At 40.3% G+C, this 17,830-nt stretch overlaps 2 protein-coding genes across 3 annotated transcripts in view; one reads left to right on the forward strand and one right to left on the reverse strand.

Annotated features, from left to right (window-relative positions):
• Positions 1 to 1,744: 1,744 nt before the first annotated feature.
• Positions 1,745 to 2,974, forward strand: TEX38 (testis expressed 38; the record flags this gene model as incomplete). The annotated part of the gene is made up of 2 exons (XM_081144068.1): positions 1,745 to 1,781; positions 2,370 to 2,974. 2 exons carry the CDS (start codon positions 1,745 to 1,747, stop codon positions 2,972 to 2,974), a joined length of 642 nt encoding a protein of 213 aa, XP_081000194.1.
• A 1,523-nt stretch (positions 2,975 to 4,497) lies between these two features.
• EFCAB14 (EF-hand calcium binding domain 14) overlaps positions 4,498 to 17,830 on the reverse strand; it is a 35,816-nt gene continuing 22,483 nt past the window's right edge. For both annotated transcript variants that reach the window (XM_081144027.1, XM_081144026.1), the window contains 4 exons: positions 16,461 to 16,547; positions 14,096 to 14,303; positions 11,385 to 11,510; positions 4,498 to 7,886 (listed from right to left, as the gene is read on the reverse strand). In XM_081144027.1, the coding sequence (XP_081000153.1) occupies positions 7,711 to 7,886; positions 11,385 to 11,510; positions 14,096 to 14,303; positions 16,461 to 16,547 (597 nt within the window). In that variant the 3' untranslated portion in view covers positions 4,498 to 7,710. The remainder of the gene's footprint in view (positions 7,887 to 11,384; positions 11,511 to 14,095; positions 14,304 to 16,460; positions 16,548 to 17,830) is intronic.

Raw genomic sequence — 17,830 nt, forward strand, 5'->3', positions numbered from 1 at the left:
GACTTACAGGGTTTTGGCCCGAACAACTGGAAGGACAGAGTTGCCATTTACAGAGAGGAGGAAGGCTGGAGTAGGTTTCAGAGGATGGATGATCAGGAGCTTGTTGTTGGACGTGTAAATTTGAGATCACGTAACAGACTGGCAAGTAGGGTCATCAACTGGTCTGTTGGGTGAATGAGTCTAAAGTTTTGAGGAGCAGTCTGGGTTGGAGATACAAAGTTGTTATTGGTGTATATAGGTGTATATATATAGTTAAAGTTGTGAGTCTCTGGGGATGAGGGGTGGGGGGAAGTGAGGAGGGTATGGGGGGATAAATGGTGATGGACAGAGATTTGACTTGGGGTGGTAAACACACAATACAATGTACAGATGATGTGTTGTAGACTGTGCACCTGAAACCTGTATAATTTTGTTAACCAGTGTAAGCTGAATAAATTCAATAAAAAGGAAAAAAAAAAAAAGCTATGAGTGACTGAGATCCTGAGGGAATGAATGTAGATGGAGGGCTAAGGACTGAGCCCTAGGGCACGCTAACATTTAGTGATCAGGGAAAAGAAGAGAAAACAGCCAAGGAGACTGCAAAGCAGGAGCCAGGGAGGTAGGAGGAAAGCTGAGGGTTAAGTGGAACATGGAGAGAAGTCCGTGCTAAATAGTGCCCAAGTCACAAGCTGAGGGGGCCACAAAAAGGGACGCAATTAAATGGCGCCAAGAAGCTGAGCTGGGCCCAGGAGTAGTACAGGGAGGCTTAACTAGGGAAGGGCTTTCTAACTGGGCAGCCCATAAATGGATCAACTTGCCTCAGGAGGTGTGAGCAAGTAAGCCCCTAACCCGAGCAGGCCCAGGGGATGAGTTGCTGGGTGGGGAGATCTACCTCCAGGGCTCAAGCATCTGATGGGCTTTGTACCAGACACTTCTCAAAGCCCCTTCAAACCGGAAGTGATGGGATTCTGGGAAGCCAACTGAAACAACCGTTTGCCACAGAGTACAGAGTATGGGGGGTGAAGGATAAGCAGGCGTTCCATGGGGGACAGTGGGGAAGGGCCTCACAGGTGGAGGCAGTATGGGCAAAACTCCAGCGGAGTAAGCAGGCTCAGGTAAGGAGTCTGGCCTGATCAGAAGGGAAAGGTATGTGAAGGATGGGGAGGAAGGTGAAGCTGGATAGGATGTAGGGCCAGAAAGTGGGGATCTCCCACAGGACCTGGTGCCCAGTAAATGCCACTTGTTGAAGGAAAGTAATGAAACAAAAATGAGACTGTAAGAGCCAAGAAAGGAAGTATCAGTTACTTAGTTCCCTTGAGCAGGTTTTCTCCTCATGACTTGGTCACAAACATCTTGAGGGTAGGGCTGCCCAAAGCTGTGTGTGCTCCCTGCCCCAATTCCCACTGGGAACAGGTCTCCAACTGTTCCTTAAAGCCCAGCAACATAGATAAGGCCCTGAGGGACCTGCACCCTTTCCTGGGGCTGCTCTGTGGGTTAACCATAAGAGGTAGGGGGCAGACAATTCAGTGGCTAGGTTAGTCCCTGATAGAAGCAGAATTATACTATGACACATTAGATGGAGTCCCTATCAACCCAAGACTTCACAAGCACCGCCCCTAGAATGCTCAATGCTCACAACCCAGAGTGACCTCACCTTTAGGAAACAATGGGGCCTGGGCATTCCAAGGCCCCCTGTTGATTGGAGAGATGGGTAGGTGAGCTCCCTCTCTCCAGAGCCATAGGCAAGGTACCAAAGCTCAGCCTTATGGATTCCCAACCAAAGGACCTGAGCCTCCCTGGTGGTAAATTCCTGACCCTTGCTTCGTGTCCTTAGCTTGGGAGAACACCCAGGGAAGACCTTTTGCATGGATGCTGCAATGGCTGCCTGCATGGAGGAATGCTAAGGAGTTAGGCCATGGTTTCTTCCAGAATTCAAAAGGATTCCTTGAGGGCAGAGGGCTACTATGAATACCCTAGGATTATCACAACTGAATAGGTAGAATGGGATGGGACACTGGTGTCCCTGTCAACTGTTACTGTTAAACTTTTACTTCCTTGAAGAGCCTTGCTTTTAGTGAGGTTTCTCCATCTGGTGGATTGGATGGGTCCAGGGTTGGGAACCAGAGGCTTGGCTAAGCCTGGGCAGGTCATTCCCCCCTCCGACCTAGTTTTCCTAATCTATAAGGGGCTAGGGTGGCCTCTTAAGCTCCGTGGAAATCTAGTTTTGACTAAGAGAATGATGAAGTCAATGAGGAGGGAGGGGAAGAATGAAGCGAGTAGCTGAGTGGATGGCATGACTGATGAATGGGTTAAGAGGAATGAGAAACAGCTCAGGCCTCCAAGCTAGAGCTATCAGCCAGCTCGCCTGCTTTTCTTTCTTATTGCCTTAGTGTGGATCTCGCTGTACTTCGGATTCCTGGGGCTGTGTTCAGTGCTAACTGGTGGCTGCATTCTCTTTCTGCATTGGAGGAAGAACTTGCGGCGGGAAGCGCGTGCCCAGGAGTGGGTGGAGGTGATGAGAGCTGCTACGTTCACCTACAGCCCACTGTTGTACTGGATTAACAAGCGAAGGCACTATGGCATGAATGCAGCCATCAACATGGGCCCTTCCCCTACTGTATCCAAGACTGAGACTGAGGGCCAGAATTCAGATCCTCTGTGGGAGCTGGACAGCCCTGAGAGGAGCTATGCTGCTCAACAGAGCAACCCCAAGGTGGAGGCTCCTGTCCCACTGCAACCTGCATTGCAGCTAGTCCCGCCATCTCCCTTACCTACCCCAATGCCTCGGTCCCAGAACAGCTCCCCACTCCCGATTCCCATCTTTCAGGAGGTGCCCTTTGCCCTCTCCCTGTGTAACCTACCACCAATGCTGAACCACTCTGTCTCCTACCCTCTGGCCGACTGTCCTGAAAGGAACATCCACTCCCATTCCCTCCCCACACTGGCCCATGGAGACCACTGCTTCAATGCCAAGCCTTTTGCTTCAGAATTGTAGCCTCCTCTCACTGAAGGTGGAAGCTGGAGCTATCTGGGCAGAGCTAACCTTGGAGGTGGTATTGACACAGGCTAGGGCCCATCCAGATGTCACATTATGAAACATTAAAAGAAGTCCCTGACTCCCTTGTGTCTCATTTGTTGTTAGAAGGGCAAAGTCCTTCCCCTGTTTGAAGGGGACAATTTGCAAACCAAACTGAAGGTCACTGAGTATCACCAACACAAATGGGAATTGAAGGGTTGGCTATGAAAAGACACACTGAACCAGTACTTGCGATGGGCTCAACAGTCCTCTACCCAGTATTTACTTAAGACCAAAAATGTGTGCTTGACCCTGGGGTAGGCACCCAAAGGCACTGCCATTCTGTGGGACATTAAGCACAGCTGCCAAGTGATAGTTGTGGAGGGTGTGCGAGCTACAGTGATTCACAGTGGTCATGTCACAGGCAAAACAGGTCATTGAGATCCATGAGCCACATTGCACTGCCGGCTCATGTTCTTTGTCTCTATATTACTTGTAATAAAAAACACTGCCAATGACTCTCCACTTATAGATGAAGAGACAGTTCCCAAGGGCATTTGCCATACTGTTATGTTGCAAAGCAAGGTCTCAAATTTACATCTGCCTGGCTTCAAAGTTCCTGATCTTCTGACCATACACCGTGGTGTCCCTTCCCTAATGATGTCTTGTTAGAAAACACTTGGCAAATGACTTGTGTGTGTAGGGTATAATTAACTTGGTCCGTGGAGTGGCTTGGGGGAAGGGCTGGTCAGTGAAGCCCCTAAAATAATACATGAAATGTATCCAGTTTTAAAAAAAGATCTTTCTCAAAGGGATTTATTGCTCCTCCAAAAGGTAAGATCCACTATATAATTTTTGTACCTTCTGGAAACGATCCTAAAAAGAGAGACAAGATAATACTATTTGGTTCCAGATTAAAGGTAAGGAAGCTCTGGTCTTTCCCAGGATATAAATTTTGGTAAGATGCTCAAGTGAGCTAAGCTTTATGTAGTCATCCCTGAGGGGAAAGGCCATCCAGATTGTGTGTGTGTAATCCAGAATCTAGCAACCATGTAGAGCTAATTTTTCTATTTTTTTGTGCCAAAAAGCTCCAGCCCCTATATGACCACTCTCTTGCAATGGATTTCAAGCCCTTTTTTTTTTTTTTTTTTAAAGGCAGTGGAACATTTCTTATAAACATGCTCTTACACTGAATCTCAACATAGAAGATAGCCCTAAGTGGAGCTTCTGCAGTTGATACAGGAACAGGGGCTCGCTCATCTCTCTCTCTCCCCCCTCCCAACCTACAGACTCCAAAGCAGCAGCCTTCACTCCTTCAGGCCAAATTCTGTGTTTGTCAGAGTCTTCAACTGAACATTGTGCCCACAATCTGTCTTTGCTTTCAAGAGGAGCAAGGAGTCCATAAAACTAGGGATCAAAGCAGATACATACATACATACATATATATATATTTATTTTTACTTAGTAATCAGGGTTGGGAGGGCCTTTAGTCATAGACACAGTGGGAGAAAAAGGAAATGTTTTATTGAGATAAATTAAGATGGTTGTATTACTGATACGAAATAAGCAAAGTTCAAATCGTCATGGAAACCTTGAAATCACTCTCCAAACAGAACCAAAACTGCTTATACATTACCAAAATAGCTCCACTAAAGCAAAGTAGATTGACATTTCTTAATGTGAGAAAACAACAAGGTAGGTTAGGTTCATATAACATACAATACATGCTCTATAAAGTCTCAGGAATTCCCAAATGTGTTCTGGTTTGGATATGAAAGGAGGGACCACATCTTGCTGGTGTTGGGAAGCAAGCCAATGAGGTGTGTAGCAAACGAAAGCTGTCACTAAAAACAACTCAACAGCAGGCCATTACCAGTATGAGCCCATCACAGTCAGAATCTTTAACTGTGACCAGCAAGACCAGCGGGGACACTGAGTGTCCTGTCCAGCAACATAAGTGAGGAAACGCCAATGGGAGGGACAGGAGCCAGTAGGTGAAGAGTGTCCGTTCTTTAGCTTTACTGTTTGTGACACATTCCTAACTGCCAGGCCCCTCTCTGCCCTTAAGACAACACCACAGTCATGCCCAAGCTGGTTCTCTCTTCTTTTGGTTTTCTTCCTACAAAACCCTTTTGCCCTTTAAGTAAACATTGTACCAGACAGTACAAGACAAAAGAAAAAAAGGACCAAGCAGCACTGCTTTGGGTAACTTGGGAAAACAGCAGCAGGAGCTGCCAGAGTGAAAAGGGCAAAGTATACGAAACCAAAACCAAACTCACCACTACTATTGACCTCCCTGTCAGGGCTGAGATGTGGCAGGTGAGGCCTGATTAGAGTTAAGACAATTTACAAATAAAAATCCCAAATTAACACTGAACAATAGGCTTCTGAGGCTCTTCTTAGGCCAATGAAAAGGAGTTCAAGATGCCCTAGTTCTGCCTGGGAGACAGGGCACTTCCTCAGGCTGTGTGACAAGGGTATTCACAAATCTGAGAGTATAGCAGGGACACCTCTGCCAAACTGGACGGGGGGGAGGATGGTACTATAATCCTGGCTCAGGGATGATGCTAGCCAGACACACCTGAGGTAAGAACAGATGATAAACTAAAAAACAAAATGACTCCTCCACGGATAGCTATCCGATGCAAAAGAAAAGTACATACAACAAAGAGTTAAGGCGTCCTCAAAGTATCTGCCTATGAATAAGAATTTGAAACTAAAAAGGACAAGCTACATTACCCTCAAGTATATTTCATATAAATCAGTTCTCAAAAAAATACCTTCCAGGTACAGACATACTATTTATGGTACATTATATACAAATATAGCAGTATAATTCAATTTATTGCTAGAATGTTATTTGGTTGTTACAAAATCCGTCAGGGTTCATATATTAAAAAAGGGAGGGGGCATGGAAGGTAGCCCGAAGAGTAATCTTCAAGTTATCTAAAGTGCCAGGCTAATTATTTACTATATTTTAACCTTTCCAAGAAAGTGAAATAGCTTGGATGGGCAAGAAAAAAAATATTTTTAAAGAGAGAAAAGCATAAGCCATATGTGATAAGCAGACACATTCATGGGAAAAAACTTCACCTTGCTTTAACTAACTTTTAACATTTCTAAAAAAAAAAAAAAAAAAAAAAAAATCAAGGTTAGCCTACACCAAGCTAAATATCATATAAAGAAAAAACCAAAACAAAACCAGCCCTTAAATAGTTAAGGATGTTTGGCTGCATCTATGGCTAACTGGGCAACTTGTACAAAGTTAAAATGGAAAAAATTAAAGTGGAAATGAGCTCCACTAAAGAAGTCAGTCCACAAAAGCTTCTCTAGTTTCTCCCTGACTTGGCCTACAGCACAGTTAAGTTTTGCAAAGTTTTTTCCTTTTGTGTTGTTCAAAGATTCCTTCTAAGAACAATGCAGCACACACAGGTGACATGGAGGTAAAACTCCTTCCAGTCCACGGTCCTTTAGTACCAGGCTACAGAGTGTTTCAAGGGGAAAGTATTACACTTGCTTATATTAGATTTGAAAACACTTGCTACCATCACGTGAAGCCCAATGTTCCAGGCCTGTTTGCTACTGTTCGGCATTTTCTGGACATAAAGCTTCCTGCTGCTTCTGACCTGATAATTATGAAGAAACCCAGTATGTTCACAACCTATTTGGCTTTAGCCCCCAGAGGAACATATTAGGTTCTTGGTTAGTGCCCACGTAAAATCTCAGTTTCCTGGGTCAGAATTAGAGGTATAGCTCTCCCTTAAAGCTCCTGGGCAGCTAGGCTGAGACAGTGGCCAAGGGACTTCAGCCCTGCCATTCAGAATGGATGTAATATCGGAGGTGGAAGTCAGCCACAGCTTTTAGACGTGTGCTCACGCGCACGCATGTGAATCCTGCTCACTCCGGGAGAAAAATGTAGCTCCCCACTTTATATTCATAACTTTATATTCATAAACCCTGAAATAGAATAGAAAATAATAAAAATGCCCAAGAAAACTTCTCTGGTTCACAGGTTGGGATTAGCTAAGGGGACAGAAACAAAGAGCCAAATCTTACTTTCCTGAGCCTGGAGGCTACACTGTCCCCAGTGTCTACTCCCTAAATATATTCCTCTGGCCACCAGACCAAACCCCATGGCAGCACCTAAAAGAGATGCCTGAAGGAGACATGGACCTTGTTTCAGCCGCCACCAGATCAAATTAGCGACTTTTAATAAGTCATTTGTTCACATCCTATTTCACACCATTCCTCCTACTTCCCACAAAATATGCAGAACTCTCTCATTTCAAATATTTACAAACAGAAAAAGTCTATCTTTTAAAGGAAAGACATTTTCTGAGTCTGTATAAAGTGCAGTTAATTTAAGGCAAATTTATGCAAAATATAAAAGGTGGCTTATTCTCACTATATACACATTTTCCAGTTTTAAAAGGTCTCCTTCCCTCAAAAAAGGAAAAGAGAAAAAAAGGGGGCTTGACTTTTATTCTGGCAATTTTAGAATTAAGATCTTACTGGTTTCAGGAAATCATAGATTTCTGATCTTCTTTTTAAAAAAATAACTTTTATGTAGCTTTTTCAAACAAGTTAAAAGGTGGCAATGTGTCTGTTACAATAGTTTGGAAAACTGACAGGTAAATAGAAGGGTTGTTTTTGTTAGGTGAGTAGATATCAGGTAGCCCAGTATATATATCCGTTTCTAAATATGCCCAATGAGGCTAGACACCTACAGCTACTCTTAGCTCCAGGAATGAGTATCTTCCATCTCCATCAGCATCAAACACTCTCAAACTCTCTGGTGCTGGTATAGCAGAACCTAAGGAGTTCTTAATTTCCTGGTAGGTCAGCTTCTCATCCATGTTCTGGCCAGTCTTGTGGAATAAATCCTGAAGATCTGTTAAAAAAAATTGCAAAAAGTGTATATGTATATATACATATAGCTAAGTTTAGTTAACAGTTTAAAAAGTAGCCTCAATTGAATTAAAGCTAAATTATAAAAAGAAAGCTACTTTGCAGACTCTGATTCTAAAAGGTAAAGGTTAGGATATGGCTAAATCAGAAAGACGAATTCCTGATCCTTTAAGAATGAGAGGACAGCACTGACCTCCCAAAACAGAAGCAGTGATAGGTAATCACAGAATAATGAGTAGACTGTCTTTCTCTGTCCAGGGCCTTCCTTTTAGATTTTTCAGATTTTATTCTTATGTTGAAGGGGTGAAAAGGACTGCAGAAGCTTAAAGAGCTAACTGATAGGAGCTGAGCTTGTAAAACAGACTCTGGCATATTGTCAGTTAAAGAGTTATCATGTGACCCAGGAATTACATTCCTAGGTATATACTCAAAAGAAATGAAAACATCTGTCCACACAAAAACTTGTATACAAATGTTCAAATCTGCATTATTTCTAAGAGCCAAAAAGTAGAAACAACCCAAATGTCCATCAACTGATGAACGGATATACAAAATGTATCCATACAATGGAATATTATTCAGCCATGAAAAGCAATGAAATACTGTTACATGCTACAACATGGATGGACCTTAATAGCATTATGCTAAATCAAAGGAACATATTGAAAGAAAGAAGCGTATATAAGGTCATATATTGTATGATTCCATTTATATGAAATACACAGAATAGGCAAATCCAAAAAGACAGTGGTTGAGAGATTAGTGGTTGTCAGTGGCTGGTGGAAGGGGAATAGGGAATGACTATTTAATGGGTATAGGGTTTCTTTTTGGGATGATAAAATGTTCTAGAATTAGATAGTGTGATGGTTGCACAAACTTGTGAATATACTAAAAACCACTGAATTATACATTTTAAAAGAGTAAATAATATAGTATGTGAATTATATCTCAATGAAAAACAACCAGAGGACTATACAGGGTAGGGCAAAAGTAGGTTTACAGTTGTTTGTATTGCAAATACAATAATTAATAAATAATAATACAAGAATAAACTGTTTCGTGTACTCACAACTATAAACCTATTTTTGCCCCACTCTGTATCTCTTCAAAGCTATATCTACTATATATACTGTACATGATGCCAGGCACTTGTGCTCACTAGTGCTCCCTCTCCCTCTCCCTCCCCTTCCCCCTCCCCTTCCCCCTCCCCTCCCCTCCCCTCCCCTCCCCTCCCCTCCCCTCCCCTCCCCTCCCCTCCCCTCCCCTCCCTTCCTCTCCCCTCCCCCGTTAAAGAGTTATCCCTCCCCCTCTCCCTTCCCCTCCCTCTTTCTATTCCAGCTGAGAGAAACAGCAATAATATCAGTTGATCTATATATTCTTTTTTATTTCTAAGATATTATTTGAGCCAATAGGATTGGAGAATTTCTATCAACAGTTTCTTCTGGTATTTTCTCAAGGACCCCATAACGAACATACTTAGGAGGGCCAATTATTTATAAAACATTTAAAAAGAACCTGATTGTGTCCCTACTCATGACTTAGATTTAGTCTCTAATACCAGAAGACAGTCAATGAGACTTATGTTTCTTTAAAAATCTTCCTAAATTTTTTTCCTTTCTTCATTTATTCAACTTCACACTTAGATTTAATAGGCCTTCTGCTGTTTGGGACTTAGGAAGAATAGATATGGTATGAAGCGGGAAACAGTTAAAATGCAAGGTCTAGTCCATCAAGGAGTTTTGTAGACAAGCTTCTGAATAAGGCCCTACTTTCACTCTTAAGATAGCCCTAGCAAAGCAGCAGCTATATAGTCTCAAAAGCTCCTTGAAAGCCAGAAAAACAGGTGGGATGCTTGTTCTCCATGCCTGCCACCAAGTGGCTCGCTGAAAAATGTTTTATTGTGTGTGTATATGAAGCATAAGTTTATAAAATGTGCTATGCACTTGGTAGCAGTACTCAAATAAAAATCTGATTGCTGCTCCAGGTCATTTCAAAAGTGTAGTCATTCAGAAGTGTGTAAAACTTATGTTAGGGACTGAAGTACAAATGTTAAGATGGCTTGTTCTTAACAGACTTTCCTCCATTCATTCTCATCAATTCTTGAAGTAATAATGGTGAGTGGGAGGAGGCAACTTGTATTGTCAAAAAACACAACACTCTCCTGTCTCCCCAGAAAACAGAAAGAAAGAAAAAAACTGGAGACAGAAAAAAAAAAATTGCATTTAAGTGGCAAAATAAATTTAGGTCTTTTATGCTTTAATTGTAACCTGTAGATAACTCATTCACTTAACAAATATTCACATGTACCAGGCACTGTGCTAGGGACTGGGAGTAAAGTTAAATTTTATGTCTCCCCAGGAAATTATAACAGAGTGACATATACTAAACAGGGGCAAACAAAATATAAGAGGTCATACACAGAAGGAACCTAATCTAGTCCTGGGAAGTAAGAAATTGTTCCCTGGTGGAATGGTATCTAAGCTGAGGTGAAGAGCCAGGCAAAGGTAGATGGACAGGCGTTAGCAAATGCAAAATCAAGAGATCCAAACATCACGATGAGGGACAGAATATATATTGTTGGAAGCAAGACAAACACATTTTTCTGTGAATCTTGCTGATCCTTCCTACTGTTTATCTTTCTGATTTTCAGCCAAAGGACTCCTCATTTTTGGAGGGCCTGGACAAATAGGGTCAACGTTTACTTTATCTTGCTAATTTCACCATATTATGTTTTCTTGTTTGCCTTTTCCACTAGACTTTTATATCTGTGAGGAATGTGAGGCTGTATTTTATACTGTACTCTTACTGCTTAGCACTGGGTCTAATTAGGCACTCAATGAATGCATGAAAACTCTAGAAACATTACCAGAGAGATAATATAGTACATTGGTTAAGAGTGCAAACTTTGGTGTCAGATTGCCTTGGTATGAAGTTTACCTCAACTAATTATTTGCTGTATGGACTTAGACAGTTTTCCTATCAGTAAAATGGGCATCACACATGAATATTTATGTTCCCAGGATTTTTTTGTTTTATTAGTCCTCACCTGAGGATATCTTTTCTACTGATTTTTAGAAAGAGTGGAAGAGAGGGAGGGAGGGGGAGGAAAAGGGAGGGAGAGAGAGAGAAAGATCAATGTAAGAGAGACACATCGATTGGCTGCCTCTTGCACACACCTCAACTGGGGCCAGGGATCAAACCTGCAACCCAGGTAACATGCCCTTGACCAGGAATCAAACCCCTGATCCACACTGGGCAGGGCTATGTTCCCAGGATTTTTAATCAGGATTATATAATACAATGCATATAAAATATTGGCCCATAAGAAGTGCTCAATGTTAGATATAATTATTTTTCTTGCAAGTTAAAAAAATTAAAAAGTTATAACTTTTAATGTTTCCCTTCCTCCATCACTTCTCGACCTTTTGGCTAAGATCAAGTGTGAACATTTCCCTTATTACTCAATGGTATAAACATTTACCTTTGATGCTAGAAATTCCTGGTAGGGAGACAGATCTTAGCTGGACAGCTTTCTCAGTCTGGTGTATGACAAACTGTGGCAATTCTGGCAATGCTGATGGCTTTGATGTAAAACTCTGTACTTGCTCTGTAACAAACACGTATGGTTTTAGTACTATAAACCTGACACCAAATTAAACCAGTAATGAAGGTCACCTTTTAGGACAATTGCATATATACTTAAGAGAAATCACTGACAAAGGAAACCATCAGCAAAACAAAAAGACAACCTACTGAATGAAATAAGATATTTGCAAGTGATACATCTGATAAGGGGTTAATATCCAAAATTTATAAAGAACTTACACAACTCCGCACCAAAAAAACTAACAACCCAATTAAAAAATGGCTGCAGAACCTGAATAGACACTTCTCCAAAGAGGACATATAGATGGCCCATAGACATATGAAAAGATGCTCAATGTCACTAATCATCAGAGAAATACAAATTAAAACCACAGGGAGATATCACCTCACACCTGTTAGAATGGCCATCATCAATAAACCAACAAACAACAAATGTTGGTGAGGATTCGGAGAAAGAAAAATATTGTACGCTACTGGTAGGAATGCAGATTGATGCAACCACTATGGAAAACACTATGGAGGTTCCTTAAAAAATTAAAAATAGACCCAGCAATTCCACTTCTGGGTATATATCCAAAGAAACCCAAAACACTAATTCAAGGACATAAATGCACCCTTATGTTCACTGCAGCATTATTTACAATAGCCAAGATATGGAAGCAACCCAAGTGACAATCAGTGGATGACTGGATAAAAAAATTGTGTTACATATATAGAATGGAATATTACTAGGCCATAAAAAGAATGAAATCTTACCATTTGCAACAGCATGGATAGACCTACAGCAGTGATTTTCAACCAGTGTGCTGTAAGAATTTTTAAAACATGCAATACTTGACTATTTAGTCAGGGGCACTGACCTCTTTTCCCTTAGATTGTCAAATAAAAAAATGACAACAGCCAACACAACAATAGCTGTCCCATGTGAATGCCCTGCTTGAATCATAAATATATAGGTCAGATAATAGAGCTGAATCTTATTGGTTACATCACATAATAAGGTTGCATCTGATTGGTTAATTCTTGGTATCAGAAATCCTTATATACAAGTATAGGCATCTGTTTTTTTTAAAAAAAGTCACTTTGGGGCAAAAAGGGTAGGTAATTATTATTATCATTGTAAATAAATCAAAATTATACCTATATTTTTGTCAGATTGGCAAAAAATATTTTTTGTTCTGTCGCAGAATTATAGTAATTAGTTTGTGTGCCATGAGATGAAAAAAGTTGAAAATCATTGACCAAGAGGGTATTATGCTAAGTGAAACCAGTCATATAGAGAAAGACAAATATATGATTTTACTTATATATGGAATCTAAAGAACAAAATAAATAAATAAACAAAACAGAAACAAACTCAGAAACAGAAAATAAACTGATGGTTGCCAGAGGGGTAGGGGGTTGGGGAGCTCGGTGAAAAAGTGAAGGGATTAAAAAATACAAATTGGTAGTTATAAAAGCAGTCATGTGGATGTAAAGTACAACACAGGCAATACTATATAGCCAATAATATTGTAATAACTATGTATAGTGCCAGAGAGTACTTGAAATATTGGGTAGACCACTTTGTAAATTACATGGTTGTCTAACCACTATGCTGTACATCTGAAACTAATATAAAATAATACTAAATGTCAACTATAATTGAAAAATAAAAGAGAAATAGTTGAGTAGAAGTAGCATAGTGACTAAATTAAGTTAAAGGTACGGATTGAATATGTTTTGTGGGTAAGGGAAAATCAATCAGTAATTTATATTATTAAGGTTTGAAGCTGCAGTCTCACTGGAAGATCTTATAGTATCAGTAAGCATTATACACGTTTAGATGTTAAGAGTTTACGCTGCAAGTGAGAGTAGCATTGGATATTTGATACCCTGGGAGCTGTGCTATAAGATTGATCGGGTAAATGTGCCACCAGACCAGCTGGTGCGGATAGAGTGCTACCATACAACTGTGTAGCACAGTGACAAGTCCTCCTACTGTAGTCTGTCTCCCACCCAAAAGAGTAAGAGAGATTGTATTGCTTTCCCAAATATAAGAAATACTTGTGGGGGTTAGGGATAAAAGCCAACATAGTCCAATGCCTTGGTTACATCCTCCTAGAGCTTAAACCAATTGATATATCTGCCAACATTGACTAGGTATGTCCCTACCTAAAGCCAAGGTCCTTTCCAACCCAATGATCCCATCATTATTTGTTAATGGGTTTTCAGAAGGACTAATATTTATTTTTAAGTAAATTTTATGCACTTAAAAAAAAATGAAAAGACTTCCGTAAACATTTAGTTGGTTTAATACATGCTATGACAGTAATGTTTTTTTGCCTATAATTGGATGCAGACAGCATGGAAAAGTCTATTTCCAGCTAAACATTACCCTTTCTTCCCTTAATAGACTGGAGTACAAATCATGTACCAAATGGGCTTTTTCTAAATGAAAGCAAAGTGTATCAGCTTCATCTCGGTGCGCTCAGGCATCATTCACTCGGTTCAATCAGTCCTGCTGGAACACCTTTCCACTCCATGTGGGAGGCAAGCTGCTCAAGCCTGCGTGAAATATTCAGAAGCCAGCCCTGAATATCTCACCTTCATGGGTGGTCTCTGGAGGCCTGTTGCTCTCAGGTTTGTTGGTGAGAGCAGTGACCAGCTGTAGTTTCTCTCTTAGCTTGGATACCTGAGAATCTGCATGGGTGGTCTCTGGAGGCCTGTGGCTCTCAGGTTTGTCGGTGAGAGCAGTGACCAGCTGTAGTTTCTCTCTTAGCTTGGATACCTGAGAATCCGAACTATCTTCTTTCTGCCCAAAACAAAGATCACAGAGGTTTAAGGTAGAAGCAAGGCTTCATCTGATTCTTTATTATGTTCCCAGAGCCTATTTAGCATGTAGTGCCTGACCCCCAGTAGATTCCCTATCAGTACAGGCAATGAAGAAATGAATCAACAAATACTAGAGATATCTTCGGTACTCAGTGCTGATGAGGGCCTAGCTGGATTTGAGCCTAGACCATTAAGGGAACATTATGCTACAGATGATCTGATTCACTGTGAACATTTGGCTGATGGGGGAAGGAATGCCTGTGTCAGCAGTAAAGGAAATGTCCCCCTGATCAGGTGCCTCTGTGACACCTATTTCCTAAATGAGTAGGATATTGGTTTCTAGGAACGATTTCACACTAACTAAATAATTTCCCTGAATATATTACTTCACTTTGTGAATAGACGACTTTAGGTAGAGTTTTATGCTCTTATCATGTTAAAAAAAAGCAACCAAACCACAAATATTCCCCTGATCTTTCTTCTCTCCCCACATGGTGATGATTCAACTGGTGGCAGGAACTGATAGGAACATGAAGAAGAAGCTCTAATACTTCTAATTCAAAGTCTTATTTATATCTTTTTAAAAAGCTATTTACCTTATACCCTGCCTCATCCCCATGATGATCTAGAGAGGCATATAAAGGTACATTTAGTTATAAAAGGAGAGAAGTCTGGTTTCTATGAGGCCAGTTTCTAACTGCTTTGGCTAGGGCGAAAGGTCCTGATCCTGTGTTTAATTAGAATATAAACTCATTACATGTTTCTTTTATTCAATATATATTTACTTATTTCTCTTCTGCCTTTATTTCTACCCTAATAGTTATTGTTTAGGTCACTCTTGGTTTATTTAGAGAGCTAATATATGAGCATATGTAACTAAAACTAGGTCCTAACTGCTTGAAGAATTTATGCTAAAAGAAATGACATATGGTTAGGATGCTTACATGACGCAGCACAAAGGGACTCATACACTGAGACGACAATGAAAAACAAAAGGTCTGAAAGTAAAGCCAAGAAATTCAGGCAAAAATATGTATTAGCTGTATTTTATTCTGATATTTACTGTTAAAAAACCTGAACTACTTTTCAACAGTAACCACCTGTTACTTTTTTCTGTTCAACACTTATATCTGGCTCTTGAATTTTTCCTGTCATTCTCCAGTTGAAGTTTTTCTAAAAAAATTTTCTTTGCAGCAGTTAGAAAATACAACAAAAGCCTAGCTTATAAAGCATTAACATTTTAATATATGAGGCTTTTATCTGACAATACAAAACTGTTAAGGAAGAAAAAACATAGATGGAAAACATTACATTGAAAACTGCTTGTATTTGGTTCATTTCAAAGTTCATTTTCTCTGACCCTCATATCTGAATTTGTCAAATGTAATATGCATCTGAGATGGTATTTTAGCGACTCAGTCACAATCTTCCTGATTTTTCCTTTAGCTTAGCTCAGACTTACAGTATTAAACAACACTCTAATCACAGAGAATGCTGCAAGCAAACTTTCTCTCCTGAGGTGACAGGGTATATCAGAGATTGCTTATCTTGACAACATGTCTGGGATGAACAACAAAAGGGAAAGGTACAAGTTGAAGGGAACTGGCTGAGGCTTAAATAGACTATGTAAGTTCTGAGACTGCAATTTAAAAATAAAAAAAAAATTTTTAGGTTAGTCACCGTTTTTAGATTATCTAAGCCACTGTTACCCATCAGTACATATAACCTTCTGTCTTAGTTTAAAAGTCATTTCCTTAGAAAAGCCTTCTTCATCTCTGCTAATGCCCTCATCATACCCTGTACTTTTCCTCTCTAGCATTTATCATATTTGTGATTAATTATCTGTTCAATTACATGTTAATGATTTTCTGACTGATGTACTTTGAACTCCACCAGAATACGGTTCACGTGTCTATCCTGCTCACTGTGGTCACCCCAATTCCTAGCAGAGTGATTGGCACTAGGTAGGTGCCTGATAAAGTATTCCCTATTCAATATACTAATACACTAATTAATTTGTCTTGAAGTTTTGCAAATGAGACAAAAGTAGCTCCTTTTGAGAAAGCAGCAGTAGTTCAAAAGTACAAAGATGCTGGTGCATTTATTTTTACTTCAAAGTAAGCTTCCTGTTATTTACCTTTATGCTTTGGATTTTTACTGTATCTGTTCTGCTGGTCACCTGATGCAAAGACTCTCTTTTCAGAGTGGTAGCTCTTTCACCTTTCTTAAAGGGTAAAAAGAACAAGAGAAGATTAAAGGCAAACATTAAAATGTAAACATTTAGCACTTTCTCAGCAATTTGGTCAACTTATTTAAAAGATCTCAGAACACTTTCAACAGAAATACCAGAAGGAGAATGAGAGAAGAGAGAGAGAAAGGCCACCAAGATACAAAGCTGAGAATGGTGCTTAGTCTAGTTGTTTCATTCACAAACTTTAAAACTTTGAAGTATAAAAAGCAAGAAAACTTTAACCTAGAACCATACCGGGAATGATACTATTGGAAGAAACAGTAAGGCAGGTCTTACTATTAACAATTTCCTCTTCTGGAGAAAAATTAAGTGGGGAAGAGAGGGACAGTAGGGGAAGTGTGGGATGGTAAGTTTTCATAATAAGCCTTGAAAACCTTGAGGCCTACTACTCATCAAATCATCCAAAATTCCTAGCCCCTACTTAGTTTAGCAGAATTCAAAAAGGCTTTTTAAAGTAAGGCTCCTTTAATTTTCACAGATTTGTAGTCAGTTACACACCCCTGTAAAACACGAGAGGAAACAGGTCTTACTCCACCCTCTAAGCCAAGTCGAGGCAACTTGCCAAGGCTCCACTGTGGCAGAGCCAGTTCAAACACTGCTTTCTATGTGCCACAGTTTGACTTTACTCATGGGCTTGCTTCCAGCTTTCGTGGTTACATAAATTTACAGTATAATTTCCTGTATTTGGTTTCCATTTCTTTATATATGCCTGTGTCTTTGTTGTATGAAATCTTTAAGGGTGAGGATTGCAACTATTAAAAAGCAATCCATATGGATCTCAGCACAAAGTATATGAGAAAGGTGATTAAAGAAACACACAATAACATGAAAACCAGTAAACCACATGGTCTGCCAACATCGGTGACTTAGGAGGTCATTCAGTTTCCTCATATGTAAAATGAGAGGCTGGACTCAATGGTCTCTTAAGTTGAGGAGCTGGTCAGATCTCATCTGTTTTAAATGGCTTTCCTGACCTTATATGCAAAAGTATCTCCTTAATATGCAGAAAGAGCAGGATAAATCTGAAAACCAAGTTCTGGCTTAATGAAATGGCAAACGATTCTTCAGTTATTGTCACTGTCATTGTTCCCACCCCCACCCTTAACAATTTAAAAAAGAAAAGATCAAGAAGACCCCACTTGGAAAAATGTGCCAGAGCTTCCCTACCAGATGTGTCACTGACAACATAATAGGAAGCTTGTCATCTCTGCCAACAACCTGTGGTGAGGCCTGGGCAAGCAACTAAAGCTCTATAC

Source organism: Miniopterus schreibersii (genome assembly GCF_964146895.1).
Source record: "Miniopterus schreibersii genome assembly, chromosome: 8".
Lineage (NCBI taxonomy): Eukaryota > Metazoa > Chordata > Mammalia > Chiroptera > Miniopteridae > Miniopterus > Miniopterus schreibersii.